This window comes from Panicum virgatum, chromosome 7K (genome assembly GCF_016808335.1).
Source record: "Panicum virgatum strain AP13 chromosome 7K, P.virgatum_v5, whole genome shotgun sequence".
Classification (NCBI taxonomy): domain Eukaryota; kingdom Viridiplantae; phylum Streptophyta; class Magnoliopsida; order Poales; family Poaceae; genus Panicum; species Panicum virgatum.
The window spans coordinates 43,101,936-43,122,011 of record NC_053142.1 but is presented as its reverse complement, the minus strand read 5'-3'; the positions used below and the strand labels follow the sequence as shown (position 1 = coordinate 43,122,011).

At 45.6% G+C, this 20,076-nt stretch overlaps 1 protein-coding gene across 4 annotated transcripts; it reads right to left on the bottom strand.

Annotated features, from left to right (window-relative positions):
• Positions 1-9,971: 9,971 nt before the first annotated feature.
• Positions 9,972-19,396, bottom strand: LOC120641458 (protein CHROMATIN REMODELING 19-like). 4 transcript variants are annotated; one of them, XM_039917605.1, is made up of 13 exons: positions 17,810-19,388; positions 17,584-17,701; positions 16,905-16,945; positions 15,925-16,175; positions 15,656-15,836; positions 14,675-14,860; positions 14,423-14,596; positions 14,189-14,347; positions 13,837-13,914; positions 13,528-13,664; positions 13,231-13,449; positions 12,368-12,556; positions 9,972-10,203 (listed from the first exon to the last, which is right to left on the bottom strand). In XM_039917605.1, the coding sequence occupies exons 1-12, from the start codon at positions 19,172-19,174 to the stop codon at positions 12,394-12,396; spliced, it is 3,072 nt and encodes a 1,023-aa protein (XP_039773539.1). In that variant the 5' UTR covers positions 19,175-19,388; the 3' UTR covers positions 9,972-10,203; positions 12,368-12,393. The 4 variants fall into 4 exon arrangements, 3 of the variants coding, with proteins under 3 accessions (XP_039773539.1, XP_039773538.1, XP_039773540.1); XM_039917604.1 differs by lacking the exon at positions 9,972-10,203 and adding an exon at positions 10,496-11,129 and having other exon boundaries at positions 17,810-19,392; XM_039917606.1 differs by lacking the exon at positions 9,972-10,203 and adding an exon at positions 11,188-11,609 and having other exon boundaries at positions 17,810-19,392.
• Between the last annotated feature and the right edge of the window lie 680 nt (positions 19,397-20,076).

Sequence of the window (20,076 nt, the reverse complement as noted above, 5' to 3'; positions counted from 1 at the left end):
GCTATACATCGTTGTGATCTACAGTAGTGGTAAGCCAAAAACAAGCACGAATGCATGCACGAGCTAGATTTGTACGCGCATCCACACAGGACAGACCCCTACGCACGCATCGGAGCATGGATCCCAGCACCACCGTGCACGGACGACGGCCATGCCCGACGACGACGGCCTTCTCGCGCTCGGCTCGGTGTTTGTGTTTCCCCCGTGTGCACGTAGGCCTGTACCCTGTCCTGTCTCCTGCAGGTTAACGGGAGCGCGCGGCCGCTGTTCCGTCCATCACTTGGCCCTGTTGCCTTGCCCTTGTGATGGATTTCGCGAGCAGCCTGCACGGGCGTCTGGTCATCTCAGATCATCAGCTCCCTATGATTTTCTTGGCCCCTTCAACACAGCGTTCCCGTATGGATGGGATGGTGCCCATGATGGCGCCGCATGCACGCAGGCAGTCCGATTCCGATCGTTCAGAGCATGCAAATGCAACGACTGTGTGCAGTGCTGCCGTGTCTCTGAGTCTGGGGTGGTTTTGACTTGCTGAAAGGCTGGCCGTTAAAGACGACGACGCGCCTGACACGAGGCAAAGCTAGCTTGCAGAACGTAAGGACGACATCATAGTCATTGCAAAGGTACATCTAGTATACTACTACTATATGGTAAAATTAAAGGGGCTCGATCAAAGGAATCGAAAAACTTGCCTCGTCGCCGTCCTCTCGCTTTCCATCCATCCCGTGACCGGCCCGGCCCGGGGGGTGGTCCTCTCCTCCCGTCCCTTTCTCTCTCCGAATCCATGTCTGTTTCCCCGAGTGCCCATTCATGGCGCGGACATCGATGGCCTGAGCGAGCGAGAGGAAGGGCGGCTGGCGAGCTAGCTGCAACCGGCTGCGCTGCCATGACTTGTGTCGGTGTGGGGCGGGCGAGAGAGGCGCGCACGGAAGGAAGGCGGAGGAAAGGATCAGACGGGGAAAATTAAGGAGGGGCTCGGCGATGATGGCCGGAGACATCCGTCCAAAGGCTGCCGGCCGGCGCTGCTTCTGCTTCTGCTGCCGGCGTGCCTTTGGCAGGCCTGCATGCATGTCGCATCGGCTTTGTGCCATCATGTGCCCGGCCGGCCCTCGAGCTCGCTTGGCGCTCATTCCGAGGCCAGAGAGGGGCGCAGGCTCAAAAGCATAAGCCTGGCGTTTTATTGCCGCAGCGTGCCGGTGCCAGGCCGCCGCAAGCTGCTGCGGCGTGTGCATCAGCTCCGGCGAGGCCCTACTCGCTTGTCCATACACCCTTGGCGCCACTCTCTTGCACGTATCCAATCCGATCCGATCCTTTTCTTAGTAAAATAGTCATGTGTAAATTATAATACCCACCGGTCGTCTAGCCAACAAAATGGGATACCCACTACATACTATGTACACTGTAGCACGAGCTGCATGCAGAGATCCGGCCAGAGATGCTGTTTTGATTTGGGAGTTAAGTGTAACGCCTTGTGAGTTGCAGATACACCGAGTCTAAATTAAGGTCCACCGGGAAAAAAAAACAAGCGGTGGAAAAGAGGATCTACAAGATGAATACGGACATCACTTATATGTGTTTGCAAATTGCAGTGCAACTTAATTTTTGAGCTTGTTTCATGTGTATGCACGCGCGACTGCGTGCTAGAGCTGAAGCTCTACATTATTATTTCTCTATGATCATATGCGCCACGCATTCACGCAAATAGGATCGAAAAGCTTGTCAATGCCAAGATTAATTTGCATGCCCACCTAAAACTCTCGTATGTGTTCATATGCAGATATATGAATACTTGCGTGCGCGTGGCGGCGGTACGTATGCGTTTTTGTGAGTATTTTTACTGTTTTCCTGGAAATGGAATCTCACTCGGAGCTCACTAGGCATCTGAACAACTAACCGAAGTTTAAATTTGTAAAATATAATATTGGCAGAGTTTTCCAGGGGAAAACTTTTAGTAAACCTTGTTCTAAGTTTTAAAAATATACAAGTAAATTTCAATTTCGTTTCCTAAATTTGCGCCAATAATGTCCAAAAGTACATGAATTCTCATTGGTACATGTTTGTCCACCAATGCAAAATTGCAAATGGTCAATGAAGCTTTAAGCTTCATTGTGTGCTGCTTCTGTCCTCAGTTGTCCAAATCAAACCTGTACGTTTCCAACTTCGCCTGCAGGGGAGACCCAGAAGACCGTGAAAACAGCCACAAAAAAGGGTCACATTTTTGCTACCTAGCTAGGGTGCGTAGGAAACAAAGCATTCAAGATGTGATCGATGGGAAAGAACACTACTACAGAACATGCCTTTGTTCCAGGCTATTTGTCCCGGTTGCCTTTGGGCCCGGGACAAAAAGTGGCTTTTGTCCCGGGTCTAACGGCTAGCCGGGCCAGCAGGAGGACATGGATCTTTTGTCCCGGTTGGAGGCACCAACCGAGATCAAAGACCCCCCCTTTTATCCCAGTTGGTGGCTCCACCCGGGACAAAAGTCCCCTCGGCCCTTTTGTCCCGGACGGAGCCACCAACCGGGATTAAATGTTAGTCTTTGATTCCGGTCCATATCTCCAACCGGGATAAAATGTGCGGGCACCGACGGTAGTCAAAATTTATTTAACACCAGCTCCCTTTCTCTCTCACCCTTAGATTCCTCTCTATCTCCTCACAGCCACAAGTTTGGTTCTTCCTCCTGGCTCCCTCTCTCCATCAGCACCGTCCCTCAACGCTCGCGCGGGGTCCCTCAGCTCCCTCCCCGGCGCTGGTGGAGGCTGGCGAGCCGCCAGGCGCGGCCGCGGGCCCCGCGCCGGCGGGGACGAGCGGGCGCCGGGGCAGGCCGGCGAGCTGCCGCCACGCGCGCGGCCAGGCACACGCCGCCGGGGACAGGCCAGCAGCCACAGCACGGCCCGGCGTGGGCGGGGGCCGGCGAGCTGCTGCCAGGACGGGTGCGGGTGCGGCCCGGCGAGCGGCCACCACCGCCGGGCGTGGCCAAGCGCAGGGGCAGCAAGGGCAAGGCGGGCGACGGCATGTGCTCTGCGCACGGCCCGAGCAGGCGCGTGCAGGACGCGGGCAAGAGGCGGGCAGGCGCGTGCCAGGCGCCGGCGAACCGCCGCCACCGCGTGGTTTTTTTCGATTTTTTTTTCGTTTGTGATTGTGATGTTGAATCTATATGTGATGTGAATCAAATCAATCTCATATGTTGTGAATTAATCTCATTATTGTGGATTAGATCTTGTACTTTCTTACTATGCACTAGATCTTGATATGTGATGTGTAATGTGTTGTGAATTAGATCTGTATTTTGATATTGCAATTTTGGTCCAATTTTTTGGATTTGGGGAAGCCGGCTTCTCGGGAGCTGGCGAGCTCATTTTTTTATTTTGGAAAATTACATTTGTCCCGGTTGAATAGAGGCCGGGACAAAAGACATGGGCACATTTGTCCCGGACATGGTATCCCGGTTGTAAAACCGGGATAAAAGGCACTTGGCAACCGGGACTAATGTCGTGTTCTGTAGTAGTGGAAGAAATTCTCCCCTAGCTAGCTATCCCTCTCATACACACGTGGAAGCTATATGAATATGTACGTGCAGCTGGCTTTAATTTCTATTAGAAGTGTCTTGTCATACTAGAAAACCATGTGTGCATTATTTTGTGACCATAAATCGAGGATAACTCAAATTTCCAGCTATTCTTTGAAGACAAATTAAATGATCAGATTGAAATTTAATTTAATTATAACCGAGTAAAGCGAACAAAAAGCAAGAACCCATATTCTAAATTGCAGCAGAAGTACTACTCCTGCGCCAGCATATATATATATATATATATATATATATATATATATATATATATATATATATATATATATATATATATATATATGAAAACGTTGCTACTGCGATGGATGTAATAATAATGTATAGTGCTTTTCAGCTAACAATCATACATGGACAAAGAGTACATGCGATGTTAACACCGGCCGTTACAATGCAAGAACCGGGCACACCGTTAGTTGTCATCTCGTTCTCCCCTGGACCATATAGCCCGGCCACGCCATGCTTCCACATGCCACAGCGACCATGTACACCAAGTAGAGATTCCCTCCCAGCAGAGCCGCGCACTGCGGTGACGCGGCGTGGGTGTGGTGGGTGGGACCCGTACGCCGAACTGTGTTAGCTTACGGGATGGCAATGGCATATGCAGCCCGGGGCCGGGCTCTCACAGAGTCACAGGATGCGGCCGGGTCGGGCATGTCTGCATTATCACTGCAGAAGTACGTCGTCCTTGGCCCCCTGCTTCTCCTTCATTCACAATGCAAGCACACAGGTGCGCGAGAGCTCACAGCTCAGTATATCGATCTCCAGGCTTGCGATGGCATGGGTATTTTTATTTTGCAAAGGAAAACCTAGCTAGGCCCCAGGCGGTGCGCGCTTTCGATCTGCGCCAATGCAAGGGGGATAAAATTTTGCTTCAGACGGATGGCTAGCTAGGCGCCATGGCTGCGGCCTTCCTCAGCGCATGCACCCTGATGAATTGACATGCTGCGATGGCGCTACAAATCAAGCGAGAATAATATACATGCTAGCTAGCCATTGTCACCCTAGCTGGATCGGTTCGGAGTAGTCAGCAAGAAGATAGCATCGCCGCCGGCCGACAACTAGGATGTCAAAGACTCGTCGTCCTGTGTCTTCCAGCAGCGGCGGGTATATAGTCCAAGGCTGCATTGATTCGCGATCGCAACTTTCTGCATTGACAAGATCTATATATTATCTGCAGGGAATGAGAAGAGGCATTCAGGAGGCGGCGGAGAAGCAAAGGTGAAGATGGACACAAACACAAGCCGGCCGGGAACAGCGACGTACGTGCAGTTGTGTGAACATTGTGCGGCCGTTTTCTTTCCAGCTTTTTCTCACCTCCTGTTTTCCAGGACATTACAGACTGAGATTGCAGTGGTACGACTTCACAGTCCGACTGTTCAATTCAATCCGACTGCTACAGAAGTATCGGTTGTAGGACAACTAAAAGGAAATTGCACTACTACAGAAATGATTTGTAGAAACATCCTGTTTTTTCTAGAGGCGGGTTAAAAGATTACCTGCTCCTAAAAGAGAGGGGCTACTGTAGCAGTTGACCCGTCTTTGAACATGTACTTCTAGGAGCGGGTGATGGTGTCACCCATCGCTGGAAATACTCACCATTTTTAGGGGCGGATGATGTTATCACCCACCTGGCCGCCTCTAAAAACGGCTACGCAAAAAAAACAAAATTGTAGAGATTGACGAGATTTAAAATTTTGTGGTTGATAACTCTTTCATCTAAGGTCATCTAATAGTCCAAAAAATATTATAAGTTCTCTAATTTCAAAATCAAAAAGTTTTGATTTTTTTCAAACAACCTCGGATGTAGAGTAGTGTCATACCAAAGTTGTAGGGGTAAGATCTAAAATTTTATAGTTTATACATTATTCATTTAATATCATTTAGAATCACAAGATTATTTACTAATTGTGCCCTACATATGGATACGACTGTATAATATTTCATACAACTCAAATATTTTTAAGTTTCGACAATTTTAACCTTTATATACACTGAAATATATTTAGCATATTTTTCTGTATCTATAACTCACACTAATCATAGTATAGAAGTTCACATTTTTGTTTCATTCTACTATATTCAAAGATTTAAATAAATTTTTTGAATAGAATAGAAAAAAATATTTTTAGGAGTGGATGGCGGCGTCACCCGCCCCTAAAAATGGATTTCTAGAGGTGGATGATGGCATCATCCGCTCCTGCAATTGATTTTAGAGTTACTGTAAAAGAATAACATACCTCATAGAGTCACAAGTAAATGTGTACTGTGGTAGAGAGTACGATCGCGCGAGGCTTGAGGTAATTGGTTCGAACCCGGGTTTACGCAAAGTGTGTATTTCATTAAAAAAAACTGTACCTTGGTAGTAGAGGGGCCTGTGGTGACTAGTTAGCTGGGATATTATTCATTTTTATTTTACTATTTTTGAGTTTTTCTATTTTTTCTAGAAATTAATTTGTAGGGGCGGATCATGGTCACACCTACCCCTACAATCAATTGTAGGGGCGGGTAGGGCCATGACCCACCCCTACGAATCAATTTATAACTATAAGAAGTAGGAGTGAGTACTGTACCCACCCTTAAAAGTACATTTTTATCCACCCTAAAACTCTTTTTGTAGTAGTGTTGCAACTTTTTTTTTTGAGAAACCAGGATTGCATTTCACACAAATGTCTTAAGGTTTACATTGCAACTCTTACAAAGGCACCCTTAGAAAATAGGAAAATTACACTCTGGTCCATACAAGGGTCTCCCTGTCATCTTCGTCACCGGCACCAGGAGCAACCCCTTGATGAGTCCCCGCCGCACCGGAGGTTGGAGGAGAGCCGCATCAAGGTTGCAGCTTGAAGCCAAAGGCCTTCCTGAAGAAGAAACTTCAAAGTTTTTGGTTGTCGCCATGAGTAGCATATCAAAAACCTCAACATGCCATAAATCAGTTGAATGCCCTAGCAGAAACAGATGATCTCCGGCCATCTCATCGATGAGGAACTTGGGATTCGACATCACAAGCACCGCCAGCAACCCCAAAAACACCAAACAACAAAGCAACCGAAAGGGGAATACGACTGCCCAAGCAGTTGCAATGATCCCACCCACTCGATTCCTCAAGAAAGTGGTAACCAAACCTCCCTGAAGCCTTGCCGGATGTAACAGCCCATGGGCCAGATGGGCTGGGCCAAATTCGGAGTTACTGTAGCAGCTACTGTAGTGGCGCGAATTTAGTCCCGTACTGGAAGTTGAGTTGAGTCCAGACCAGCTTAAATACTAGGCCCAGGGAAGCTGAATAACTCCGGTTGCAACCTTTTGAGCGAAGCGAGGATGAAAGCGCAAGAGAGTTATTTAGCAGGTGTGGTTTACTCAACGTGTAGGGTAGATCTTAGCCGTTCTCCCGGGGCGGGTCGCTACAGTGGTATCAGAGCCGACTCTTGTGGTTTCACGTCACATACGGACACAAGTGCGCGGGCATGAGCACGGGCGCGTGGTCGCAGATGCCACCGGCATGTGGGCGGGCGCGTGCGAGGCACGGACATTGCACAGGGACTGTTGGCACTGGACGCACGAACGTGGCACATGAAACTGTTAGCACTAGACGTATGGGACGTGACCAAGAGAGGAGATCCTGGTGGTATTTAGGTTGGTCTGGTACCCGACGCCCCATCGAGTCCTAAGGGGGGGTGATTGTAACAACCCATGGGCCAGATGGGACTGGCCAAATTCGGAGTTACTGTAGCAGCTACTGTAGTGACGCGAATTTAGTCCCGTACTGGAAGTTGAGTTGAGTCCAGACCAGCTTAAATACCAGGCCCAGGGAAGCTGAATAACTCCGGTTGCAACCTTTTGAGCGAAGCGAGGACGAAAACGCAAGAGAGTTATTTAGCAGGTGTGATTTACTCAACGTGTAGGATAGATCTTAGCCGTTCTCCCGGGCCGGGTCGTTACACCGGAGATGGCATCGATGGTGGTGCCGTCCCCGAAGAAACCAAGGAAGGGACAAAAGAGCCAACAAGATCTAGAGCTTCCAGCAAAACCCCAGATTTGGGGAGGATGCAGCAAACCAGCCTGGCCAGCTCCGCTGCCAGGACGCACGGCGGCGGCGCGGCGAGGGGCTGGAGGAACTTATTTACAAAAGACAACACTAACCTCGTATAGATCTCGCTGGAGACTCGCCACTGACACCACCATCGTCGGAGAAATGCCAAGGTAACAAAACCCTAGACCTAAGCTTAGAACTATACCCCCCCCCCCCCCCCCCCCCCCCCCCGCTACTGGTAAGGACGCCAGAGGAGACGGGGGACCATCAAAGCCTTAGGTCACTGTACGAACAGGAATGACAGTTCAATTCAGTAGTGTTGCAACTTGCAATGAGAAAATGTTGGGCATGTATTATATGTCGTGCCATCTTCTGGAGTACTGACTGTTCGCCTGAACGGCTAGCTACTAGGGGATCGGACCACAAAGAAAATTTAAATGTGATCTCGAGCTCCCAACACTAAATAGAGAAACCCACATCCATCTCCTTATTTATTCATTGCAATTTAGACCTGGAATTAATATGAGTGGAATGTAACTAGCTAGTGACTCTTTGGTCCCAATTATTGGACCCGGTACAAAGTTCGATTCTACGGTAGTTGAATGTAACTAGCTAGTAAGACTTTGGACCGGGGACTAAAGGGCCGGAACCTTTAGTTCCGTATAGAGTTGTTAGCTGGGACTAAAGGCCGATTCTGCAGCAGTGGAATGTAACTTCCTATAGTCAATCAGCGCCAAGCTAAGCATCATTATGGAATCTGCAATGTTCTCTCTAAAATGTAAAATGTATTAGCAAGATTATTGAAAAGGCCATAGTTTAATTATAATTTTCACGCTTCCTATTTCTTTCGAAATTATATTTTTCACGCCTTCCTATTTCTCTCGGTCACCTGAAAAAGGTGGGAAACTTACAGCCATCTCCGACAAGATTAGCCTGCCTCCGCTCCGATCCCGACCTCTAGAGAAGGACCATGGCACGTTGGCTTTGGTTGTTCGATGGTAGATAAACGAGTTGGAGAAATGAGTATTTGGAGGAAAACGAGTAGTATATGTAAAGAGTCTGACACTGAAACCCACATAATCACGTGAGCCATATCTGTACAGCGAGGAGGCGAGATGATGGAGGTGGGGCGATATACGGACAAGATAGGTCCATGACTTGCAATATTGTATCTTCCACCAGGACCTTCAGGCCACGTATGATGTCGCGCCTATACTACGCTACGCGCACGAGGAAAAAAAAAGACAGAGAGGACACAAATGAGAATTCAAGGGCGCTTCCCACGCACGCACCCTGCATGCTCTCGCGAACACCCCACCGTGTAGAGACTAGAGAGACTGACGAGAGAGGTTCCCATGGCGTACATGGCGTACATGGCTGCGGCGTGGCATCAGGCATAGCAAAGAGCACCAGCCGACTAGTTAGCTGGAGTTAGATGAGATGGTGGGACTATGCGAAGGAGAAGGACGCATGCTGCAGGCAAGTTGCGAGTTAACGGCGAGCTTAGACACCCTCGTACGTGCGTGTCGGGGATCGTATTAGCGTTTGATGGTCCAAAAAGAGACGTCGTGTGCGTCGCTTGCACGGACCGCGACATGGCCATGTGACCCGTACGTTTCATCCTCCTCCCGCCCAGCAGGTCCACAGGTAAATACGTTCCTCCTCACGTAGGGAGTAGGATCCGACAGTATAATTGCCCTCTTCACGTGCACGGGCAGCACGGCCAAACAATTCGAGGGGACAAACAATGTGATATTTGCCAAGGGATGCGTGTAACACTAACAGTCACCACTGTAAGAAGTTGAGAGACGAATGTAAGTAAGAAAAATATCCTAGCACTTCGCAAAAGAGAATGTACGAAGCTACCAGTTTCAGGAAAGCAGCAGCAGAAACAGACTGGACAAGGAGGTCCTGCGAGGTCATCACATCCTCCTCGTTTCTATCTGCAATAGGACGATTACGTCCTCTGTTCCCAATGATTCCGACGGCACTCATATACATACCACTGGCGATAACGTCACACCAGTACACAAGCTCATGGCTGTTTCCCCATGTCTCTTGTGCACAACTGCTTTAGTAGCAAAAGAGGCCGTGGCGAATTCCAAGACATCCGGACGAGAGGGGGTGGAGGGGTTGGGTTCAGAGAGACAGACCACGAGGAACAAAACGGCCCAGCTCATGAACCCAACTTTACCCACCAGCCATTGACGACCAGATCACGCCCCTCCACGCGAGGACAATTCCAGCGTCCGGGGACAATGCTCATTCCATCAATGATGCAAGCGAACAGCACCTTACCCCCGGGGCCTTCCTATTCATGGCCAGGGCACCGGAACGCCGTGCCTCCAAGAGGTACCAATGTGGCAATGTTTGGGGTCAGGCTTTTCAAAAAAAATGTTTGGGGTCAGCAGCAGTACTTGCTACTTGGCCAACAAATGCATTCCCTTTTTCTCCCACCAAGTGACAGGCCCTCTCAAAATAAAACAACCCATACCACAAGTCAAGCAATCATATTCCTCCAAAGGGTAACGACATTCAGATTTATCATACAACGGGTAAGCAAGCAGCAGCAGAGCGTCATTCAACAAATCTCCTGCAAAAACGTAGGTTCACAGTATAAACAGATAGCCTGGGATCCTGGGTTCCCAGACAAATCAAGACATGTAGATACAAGAAATTTGGCAAACTAGAAGTTGTCAGATAATTCTAGTAAGCAAAGCAGATCCTCAGTCCAGAATCAGGGATTAAGAAAAACAAACCCAAAGCCTTCACAAACATAAAGTGTATTTGTTGCATTTGGAATATGGTTACGCCGTGTCTAGAAAAACAGAACTGGAGAGAATTGTTAGGATTAGGCTATCGCAGGAACAATTATCTTGATGAAAGAAAGAAAGAAAGAGCACATTCTGGTATGAGTATTGGAAGTCAGAAAAATGGCATTGTACAGAGCAGTTTGAAAGTGCTAGTCAAGTGTCATGCTCCTATTATAACTGATACCATCACAGGTGTCAGGTTATTTCTCTACTTCAGGTCACAAATGATAATTTACATTCATTAAAACCTCATCCACGAATGAAAATGTGTGCTGCATGGTAGTTCGAGGTCAATCCCCTAGATCATTTTCAATCTTGTTAGTACATTTGGATGAGTTTATGGTCAACCCAATGATCCAAAGAAACAAAAACTTGCACCCCTAATGGCAAATCTTAACAGGGGGATAAAGAAATATAATAAGTGGTGCACCTTTGAGCCATATTCTAATATGACAATCAAAGTTGAAGTGCTCTAATGGCAAAAGACAGGGGATGACCTCAAAGTAATATAAACCCATATGTCACATGATCTGATTGAAAATGCTTAACTTACTATAACTGCCTCAGCAAGAAAGATGAACTCTAACAGAACTTCACAAGCAGATTATCCAAGCACCAAGCATAAAAGAACACATAACAACGATGAAAATATGGGACTGGCAAGCTTGATTAAGAAAATGCCAGAGAGTGAGGGATCACTGCAAACCTGTAATAATTGAAAATTCGTCAAGGCTCGACAGTATCTCATCAGGTACAGTTCGCGATGACCAAAGAGGTTGAAATCTCAATATATTTGGACAGCAGCAGCTAAGGTGCTGCATACTGTGGATACTTGTACACATTAAAGAGAAAAACAACTCCACAAACACAAGCATACGATTACGCTTACCCAAAATCTAACACAAGCACATTAAAGGGCTCTCATTTAGTTTATTGCAAGAGCCCTCTCTTTAAGGAAAGAGCAAACAGTTCAAAATCATAGCTTACCTAAACAGGTTAGAATTTCTAGAGGCAGCTATGGGGTGGTGGCCGGCCTGGCGGCGGAGGCGATAGCGGCGTCAGTCGGCCAATGGAGGACAACTGGTGGGCGTTGTTGGGGCAGGGGCATCACGGAGACATCTTTTGGGGATCCAGGTTTGCGTCTACGGCCGCTGCCGAATACGAAGCAGGGGGGGGGTGTTGCTTCCTGGAGACAAAGAAGATGATGTGGGTTGTGGCGTGGTCTCCTCAGATCCGGACAGAGGGGAATAAGGGAGAGAGAGGGGACAAGAGGGTGGTTCTCGCCAACGTTGGAGACAACGCCGGCGAGGCGGAGGATGGTGGTGGGGGTGGATCAGGCAGGTTAGGGCAGGTGAGCAAGCGATTTGGTTTTCCTTTTCCCACATCGTGCGGATAAGGCGGGATACTAGGGCTGACGGTTCTTGACCAAATGCTATCGGGAGAGCCCTCTCCCCCGAGTGGCCTATTGTGCTTTATATATGAGTTTATTGTGCTAGGGAAATTGTTAACTTATGATGCCTCCTCCATATCTATATATTTACTTTTTTCTTTGTAAGACAGGATTTATGCTGACGAACGGAATGGTGCAGATTGAAGCACTTATAGTAAGCTACATTTAATTTAAAACATGTTGAAACTTTGGTACAGATTACTAGTTTCAGCCTTTCCTATCTAGAAGAACGAAAATCAGACTATATCCCAACCTATAGTAAGCTTAAACACTATGTCACTAACTCACTATCCAGAACCAGAACCTGATTGGCTATCCAGCAGTTTGTACAGGAGCATTCATAGAACTGATGGATAAGACAGATGCTGATAAATTGAGGTCCAATGCAAAAAGGCATCATGGATGCACATCTTAGGACCTCAAGAAATTGACCAAGGTGACTGACATGCTTACATGAAGGTCGAAAACCCAATAATAAGTATCGAATCAAATACCTCTGAGACACTCCATGATTAGAACTTCAGGCCAGGAGAAGAGATGCCAAAATCTCTCCCATTGTCTTCTCTGGTACATCAGTGCTATTATCTAACTCTGCTCCAGATTGAAGAATTGCAGCATCTAGCACCAACTTCCGCCTCGCAATCTCATATATGTTTTCATCAACCGAACCTTTTGTCACTAACCTGGATGAACAGATAACACACACACACACACACGATATCATTCCATAACAATTTCATGTGGAGCTTGATATGTAAACAGTTAAGTTCACTGTATTGCCTTTCATAATAGTGATTATCTATGTGTCACTTTGATATTTTTTGTTAGACGAGTTTCCGACTATAAGGACATAGCTATTTCAAAGGTCCAATCCAATGAAATTAAATGGCGCATGGTCAAAATGATATAGAGTAAACCCAACAGCAAATGTCAATTTTGCCTAGGTATTCAACAAATTAGGATGTTACTCCATTTGCAAGAGTAGCAAATAGCTCACCAAAGGTAGCAAAAGTGGAAAACCAAGAAAATTATTAAGTTATCTTTCAAGACATGCATATACATGCGAAGTGTAGTTCATGCACACACCAGAAAATTAAATAAAACTAGAAAGCACAAAGGTTTTCTATTAATAATGCTAGATTTCATTGTAATTTTCCAGAACAACTTCTACATGCAGGAATGTGTTGCAGGAAAATACTCAGAAGATTTTAAAAAGGTATAATAATAAACAAAGGAAATGCTTTTCAAAATCTTTAGCTACTATATATAAAAAAACACTTTTTGAGTAGAAAAACAAAAAAGATATCAACAAACAAAAACAGAACAGATATTGAATCCAAATCAACTAGAGTGGCACCTGTAGACAGTGACAGGTTTCTGTTGTCCAATGCGATGGCAGCGGTCTTCAGCTTGCCGGTCCATCTGGGGGTTAAAATCCATGTCATGTATAATGACTGTGTCAGCTCCTATAAGGTTCAGCCCTTGACCTCCAGCTCTTGTAGAAAGTAAACATGCAAATATGGAACGATCATTGTTGAAAGTGTCCACTATAGTTTGCCTTTCTGTTACAGGTGTCCTGGAAAAAAGACAGGTAGTTAATTATTAATTAACAGATAAAAAATTCAATCAGAAAATTTGTAAGGAAAGAACTTACCCCCCATCAAGACGTCTATATGTAACTCCTATTACTTCCAGTGCCCATTCAAGAATATCAAGCATTGTGGTCCACTGACTAAATATGAGTACTCTGTGACCATTATTTGCTAGAGAAGGTAAAAGCTCTGCTAAGGTCTGAACAAAGAGTAGAGGTAAGGTAAATAAGACTAGTTTGAAAATTAGCTGCAAGTACATGGATGGCTCAATTGAGATTTTGCTGTAAAAACCTATATCAATATTTCCACCTTTTTAAAAAATATAAAACAGCAACTGCAAGGCAAAACAGATGTTGGACGAAGAAATACACCTGACATTTCGCTGATGCAAAAACATGCTCATCTGTTAGAGCACCTTTTGTACCCGCATCACCATATGATATTAATAGCTGCACAATAAATAAATACACTATCAATATAGAATAAGAAACAAGACTAACTTTCAAACAATGGCACCATTTGCCCAATGCAGCCGTTAAACAACATATGCACAATACTCAGTCCTACAATGAACTATTTGGCACATAGAAATAATTAATACAAAAAGGACAATGGTTCTGACCAGATAATGCAAAGAGCAAATCCTACAAGATTTAATTCAGTCAGCAAAGACAATAAGCTGATGGAGTAGCTCATAAGGTAGAAGTCGAGAAAGAACAATACTTGGTGGATATCAAAATCATTGTAGTTCTTTAGCTCTTGGATTGCTCTCTCCAAGGTACATTCAAAGCCAAATGCACCTTTAGGGTAGAGCAACCTTGCAATTCGATCAACATCTTTGTCACTATAAAAACGCCTTATAAGCAAAGGATGATTCGCGATCTGTGGAGCAATGAAAGAACATCTGAAACAGCCATAAACATATTTCTAAAATTTTGCATCATAAGATACACGCACCTTGCGAAACTGTGTAAAATAATTTGATATTTGCCGCTTTGGGATCAATCCAACAACATTATTGGTAATGTCAACTGAAGACTTGGTACTACGAGCTTGACAAGCACTACGGTATTCATCTATGGAATTTTTGTAAGCTTTAGACTGCTCTGTGTCCATGATGACAAACTTAACCTGCAAAGAAAGATGAACATAGGTTGAAACATCAAGAAGCACAACTGATTGCCAATGTCTAAGAAGAGACTCACGCACATGGTGTATTTTAGGAACAAGCTGCTGCATTACATCTGACTTCAAACGTCTAAGAATAAAGGGCCCTAAAATGGACTTTATGCGTGAAATTAGTCTGTGATCTTCTGCATTCAGCAGCTTCTTCAGATCAACATCTCCAGTGGCAAATATGTCAGGCATCATGAATTCCAACAATGACCATAGCTCCTGCAGACCATATTACCACATAAAGTTTTAGATATATAGCATTTTAAGATCAAATAGAATCTTGGGCAATAAGATTGCCTCCAAAAAGACGTGACGGTGGAAAGGTTTCAGATAATAAAAAAACTGCTATCACTTATGTCATGCCAATAAGCAACGATTGTTATAATGTCTAAAAGCAAACATGAACAGATACAAATAAGGACGTAGTGCTATCTACAATACCAAACATATGCCGATATAGCTTGGAAACTCAGTTTAAGGAGTAAAAGCAAGCTGTCATCATGCCCTTCATTTATTTCCATGCTCTAGTGCTTCCATTTTAATATTTTTGGGACGTAGGAGGGTTGAGATGTAAACTCATATACTGACACTAAAAGCACTGGTTCATAAGTATGGTACAAAGAAATGGCAGAATTGTACTTTGATATTGTAGAATCCCTTGTATTCAGATGAAGTCCACAAGTCCAAAACACCATGCAAGTGATCTCAGAAAAGTTTTGCTTTCAAGCACTACTTTATTTAGTATATGATCTTGAAATAGCTGAAAAGGTACTGCTATACTCCTCGAAAAGTAGTGCTAGTTTGGAATCTATTGTTGAATTATTGGTAGTGTCCACTAAGGTTAACTGGGCAAAATATTTTGAATTTTACCTAGTCAGTATACTCTGCAATATTTTTAGAAAGATCTGTACATCGATTTCATCGCATAAGTGGATATTGGATGTTTTTCTTACAAAACAACAGGATCTATGTTGAAGGACTACCATCAGGCGAACAGTTGTCAAAAATACTTACATGCAAATCATTTTGAAGAGGAGTTCCTGTCAGCATTAGCCTTTGACGTGCATGTTGCGCAACAGCCATCAGGTTTCTCCATCGGAAGCTGCCCTTATCTTTTAGAACATGTGCTTCATCCATCAAAACACAACTCCATCGCCATCTTTTCAGGGCCTTACGATCATCCTTTTGTTGAGCACTACATTAAATGTTTCAAGAGATAAGCATTTTTCCAATGTTATGAACCTGACATTCTGCTGCGCCACACAAAAGAAGTCACTACAAACCTTCGTCTTTCAAAAAGTGTGTAGCCAACAAGAAGGACATTAAATGGGGCTGGACAGCCAGCCTTGCCTAAGGAGCTTAATTCCTTTGAGTAGGCAGTCCTTCCAGCTCCATGAAACATGATGATTGAAAACGAAGGGCACCACCTCTTGAGTTCTCTTTCCCAATTTTCCAACACAGAAGCTGGGCAAACTATCAGATGTGGACCTGGGTCGTTATATAGATGCCGCAGCAGAGTAAGATAAGTGACAGCCTGTAAGAAAAAAAAAAGAAAATTCAAACACTAAGAAAAATGAATTGGCATTCAATTACGCAGCATCCTACAAGTGATGTATTCTAACCTTCTAGTAGACCACATTTGCAACAATCAAACATTTAGACAAATAAATCATCCAAAGTTATATTTCAACACAATACGGCCAAAAAGAACAATATGAACTTTTTTTTTCTCGAAAGCGCAGGAGAACTACGCTTCATTACATTAAGAAGAAAAAAGGGGGACCCCCCCCCCCCCCCCCAAAAGGGGTTACAGAATTGGAGGGACTGTAACACTCCCTAAATTACACAAAACTTTCTCTACTCTACTAAAGAACACCACGAGACCAACGCTATACCAGGCCCCCAAGATTAGGGGGTCGTAGGAGCCAGGGCGAGGAGGAAGGAAACTCCTCTAGCCCCAGCAATAGCCCACTGGTGCAGGTCTTCTCTAGTTGCCGACAGTAGCTTGTTTAGGTTAGGAACAACCCCATCAAAGACACACCGATTTTGGTGGTTCCACAAATTCCAAGCCCCCAAGATGACTAGAGAATTAACTCCTTTTTGGACTTGACCAGAGAACAATATGAACTAGCATAGATAATACATAACATATTGTAGAATGCAATTCAGCAGTTGACATACTACAACAATCATGTCACCACATGACAGATAATTTGGGATTCCCCTAACTTAGGAAATCATGTTAGGTTACTATCATGCATACCTGCACTGTCTTCCCAAGACCCATTTCATCAGCCAGAATTGCTGTAACAACAAAATAGAACTATATATTAACATGGAAATAATCTAATATTTTTTGGGCATAGCGAAAATGATAAAACATAGCAAAATAATAATAAGTAAGATCATTAGCATATGGTGCTCCATTAGTCCATTATGCAGCTCATAACAATGGTTGGCATATCGCTTTCCTTAAAATGAATATATCATACAAATGAATCATTGCACAAAAACAAAATCTAAAGTTGACAGTAATATATTAATTAGTAACTGACAGAACAAGAGATTTTTTTAGATATATTCCTATGCTGCTAGAAGATAGTATTCAAGTTGGTCACCATCTATTTGGTATACCTGCATCATACCATAGTAGGGGTTTCCGCAATGTTCTCAATAAAAACATGCTAAAGAGCCAAACAGCAGTATTTAAAGTGTTTTCAATCAAAATGATTTTCATCAATGCGATTGATACTCATGTAATTTACATCTGTGTAGAAAAAAGAACTATCAAATGAAGGACTGATCATGGCAGAAGGCAACTGCTGCAGGAACAACAGGATGCTCTCTGACAGTGACAGTAATCATAGGCTACTCCATTGGCAAATAATGTAATTAGCAATTGAGAATGCTAAGTTCAGCAGCCTAATGCATAAAAACTTCACCTCCGCCAATGCTTTTCCGATGCAATAGGAGAAGAAAATTAACTCCCACAAGCTGATACGGCTTCAAAACAGGGTCAAACCCTGAATTCTCACTTGTGCATGCAGCATTCACATCTTCCTGCTCGGGAGTTCACAAATCCCATCGGATCAAAACATTAGTTATCCAAAACACTTAAAATTGCCATCTCAATGAAAAACCTTAAATTACATGCACCAGACAATTTACCTGGGTAACAATCCGGCAAGTAGAAGCATCTGTTTCAGCATAGCTTTCAATATTCCGTGCTGATGAACCAAAAAGCTCCTGTCGCAGATCTGCCGAGATGCGTGAGCACTTGCGCAATGCCATTCCCACAACATCTCCTCCGCGCTCCTCCACATGCACATTTGTCCCCCCATTGCACTCCTCGTCTTCATCCTCGTTCTCCAGCTCCGACCAGTTCACCACATCATCGTCCTCCCCATCCACTGCTACAGGAACATCACTGCCGTCATCATCCCCAATCACGAATCGTCGACCAGAGGGGCGTTGCTGAAAAGGCCTCGGGTCTTGGTAGTCAAAGTCGTCATCAGCAAGGTCTATGTCTTCGTCTTCCTCGGAGATGTCAATGGCAGCAGTTAACAACCGACAGCCAGCAGCACGGCGCAGACGCAATGTCCTGGAAGGCGGAGCTGCATGGTCTAAGTCATGGTCTGTGAGGTCGAAGTCGTCATCATCAGTGTCAGATAGCCCTGTGGCAGCCTTGGAGGGTTTGGGATTGTGGTGGAACGAGCCAATTGACGGAGCCTGCCAATGGGGCTGGTGCTGCGGATGCTTCAGGACGTGTTGGCTCTTCCCTTTGCGGCGCAGGCCTGACATCCTCGAAGGCGAGGCAGGAAGGTCTAAGTCATCCTCGGACATGTCAATGGCAGGAGTTAACAACCGGCGGCCCGCATTCCGGCGCCGGGGTGATGTCCGGGAAGATGAAACTGGAAGGTCCAAGTCATGGTCTGTGAGGTCGAAGTCATCATCCTCACTGTTAGATAGCCCCGTGGTGGCAGCGGCCTTTGAGGGCTTGGGATTGTGGCGGAACGAGCCAATTGAAGGAGGAGCCTGCGAATGGGGCCGTTGCTGCGGACGCTTCAGAACGCGTTGGCTCTTCCCTTTGCTGCGCCGGCGTGATGTCCTCGAAGGCGAGGCAGGATGATCTAAGTCATGGTCCGTGATGTCGAAGTCATCGTCCTCGCTGTCGGACAATCCCAAGGCCACCGCGGCCTTGGAGGGTTTATGATTGTGGCGGAAGGAGCCAGTCGACGGAGGGGCCCGCGAAGGGGCCCCGTGATGCGGGCGCTTGAGGCCGCGCTGGCTCTTCGCGGCGCGGCGCGACCGTCCGTCCGCGCCTAGGTCGAAGTCGTCGTCGTCATCGTCGGAGAGGACGACTGTTGCGGTGGTGGTGCCGGCGGCGGATGAAGACTTGGGGTTGTAGCGGAATGAATCGATCGGCGGCGGAGGCTGCGAGGGCGGCTTGTTGGAGCGCTTGAGGACGCGCGAAGGCTCGAAGGTGTGAAGCGACCACTCCTCGTCGGAGATCTCTTCGAAGGCTCGAGGCATCGGGGCGAGGCGGCGGCCGCAGCCCGCTGCTACACCTGCGGGCTGCGGCTAGGGTCTGGGGTTTTCGAGGCGGCGGGGAAAAGCCGGTGGAGACGGGAGGCAGCAGGCGAGGAGGAGGAGGCGGCGGCGGCGGTCGAGAAGGGAGCACGAGGAATTGGGGAGGGAATTTTGGCGGACGGAGGAGTGGGAGAACTGGGCGGCGCCGAAGCCGAATAGACCGCCAATTGCTTTTCTGGAGGAGGGGGCGCACTGTAATTTCCACTTTTGAGGGCAGTATCCTAAATTTTCGGAAGGTTTTGAATCATTTTGAATTAGAGAATTTTACGTGGGGCATCCATGTCGGTCCGCGCATTGGGGTTAGAACAGGGTGCATGCTAAGGGTAAGTCCAACCGAACTCTTAAATTTGAACTTCTATTCCTTTATATCAGGAGCTCTCATTCAGGTTCCAGGCCCCTACTTCTTTCTAACTCCAACCGAACTCTTATATATCTCCCTATATCTACAATGTTTCTTTTTCAATAGATATCATGTAACTATCGATCGTAGAACTATATAAGCAAATGATGTTTATTAGCAATAATGATTATCTCAATGAATATATTTCGAACTAATAATTTTTGAACAGAATTATTTATAATAATTAATTATTCAATAATTTGGCCGCTAACAATAATTTGAACGATGACTAATATTCCAACGGCTATATTTCAAATGGGTATATTTCAAGTTTTCAACGACTATATTGCAATCGAGTATATGAAACGTCTATATTTCCAACGGGTATATTCCAACAGCTATATTTCAAATGGCTATTTGAAACGGCTATATTTCAAATGATCATATCCCAACAGCTACATCTCAAACGGTAATATTTTTCATCTCTATATATGCAGGCTCATTC

Coding starts and splice junctions, on each gene's coding strand:
- LOC120641458 (XM_039917604.1), bottom strand. CDS start 19,174: ATGCCTCGAGCCTTCGAAGAGATCTCCGACGAGGAGTGGTCGCTTCAC. Junction 14,597..14,674: donor TTGTTCCTAAAATACACCAT/GTGCGTGAGTCT, acceptor CTTTCTTTGCAG/GTTAAGTTTGTCATCATGGA. Junction 13,665..13,836: donor TTGCATCAGCGAAATGTCAG/GTGTATTTCTTC, acceptor CTCTTTGTTCAG/ACCTTAGCAGAGCTTTTACC.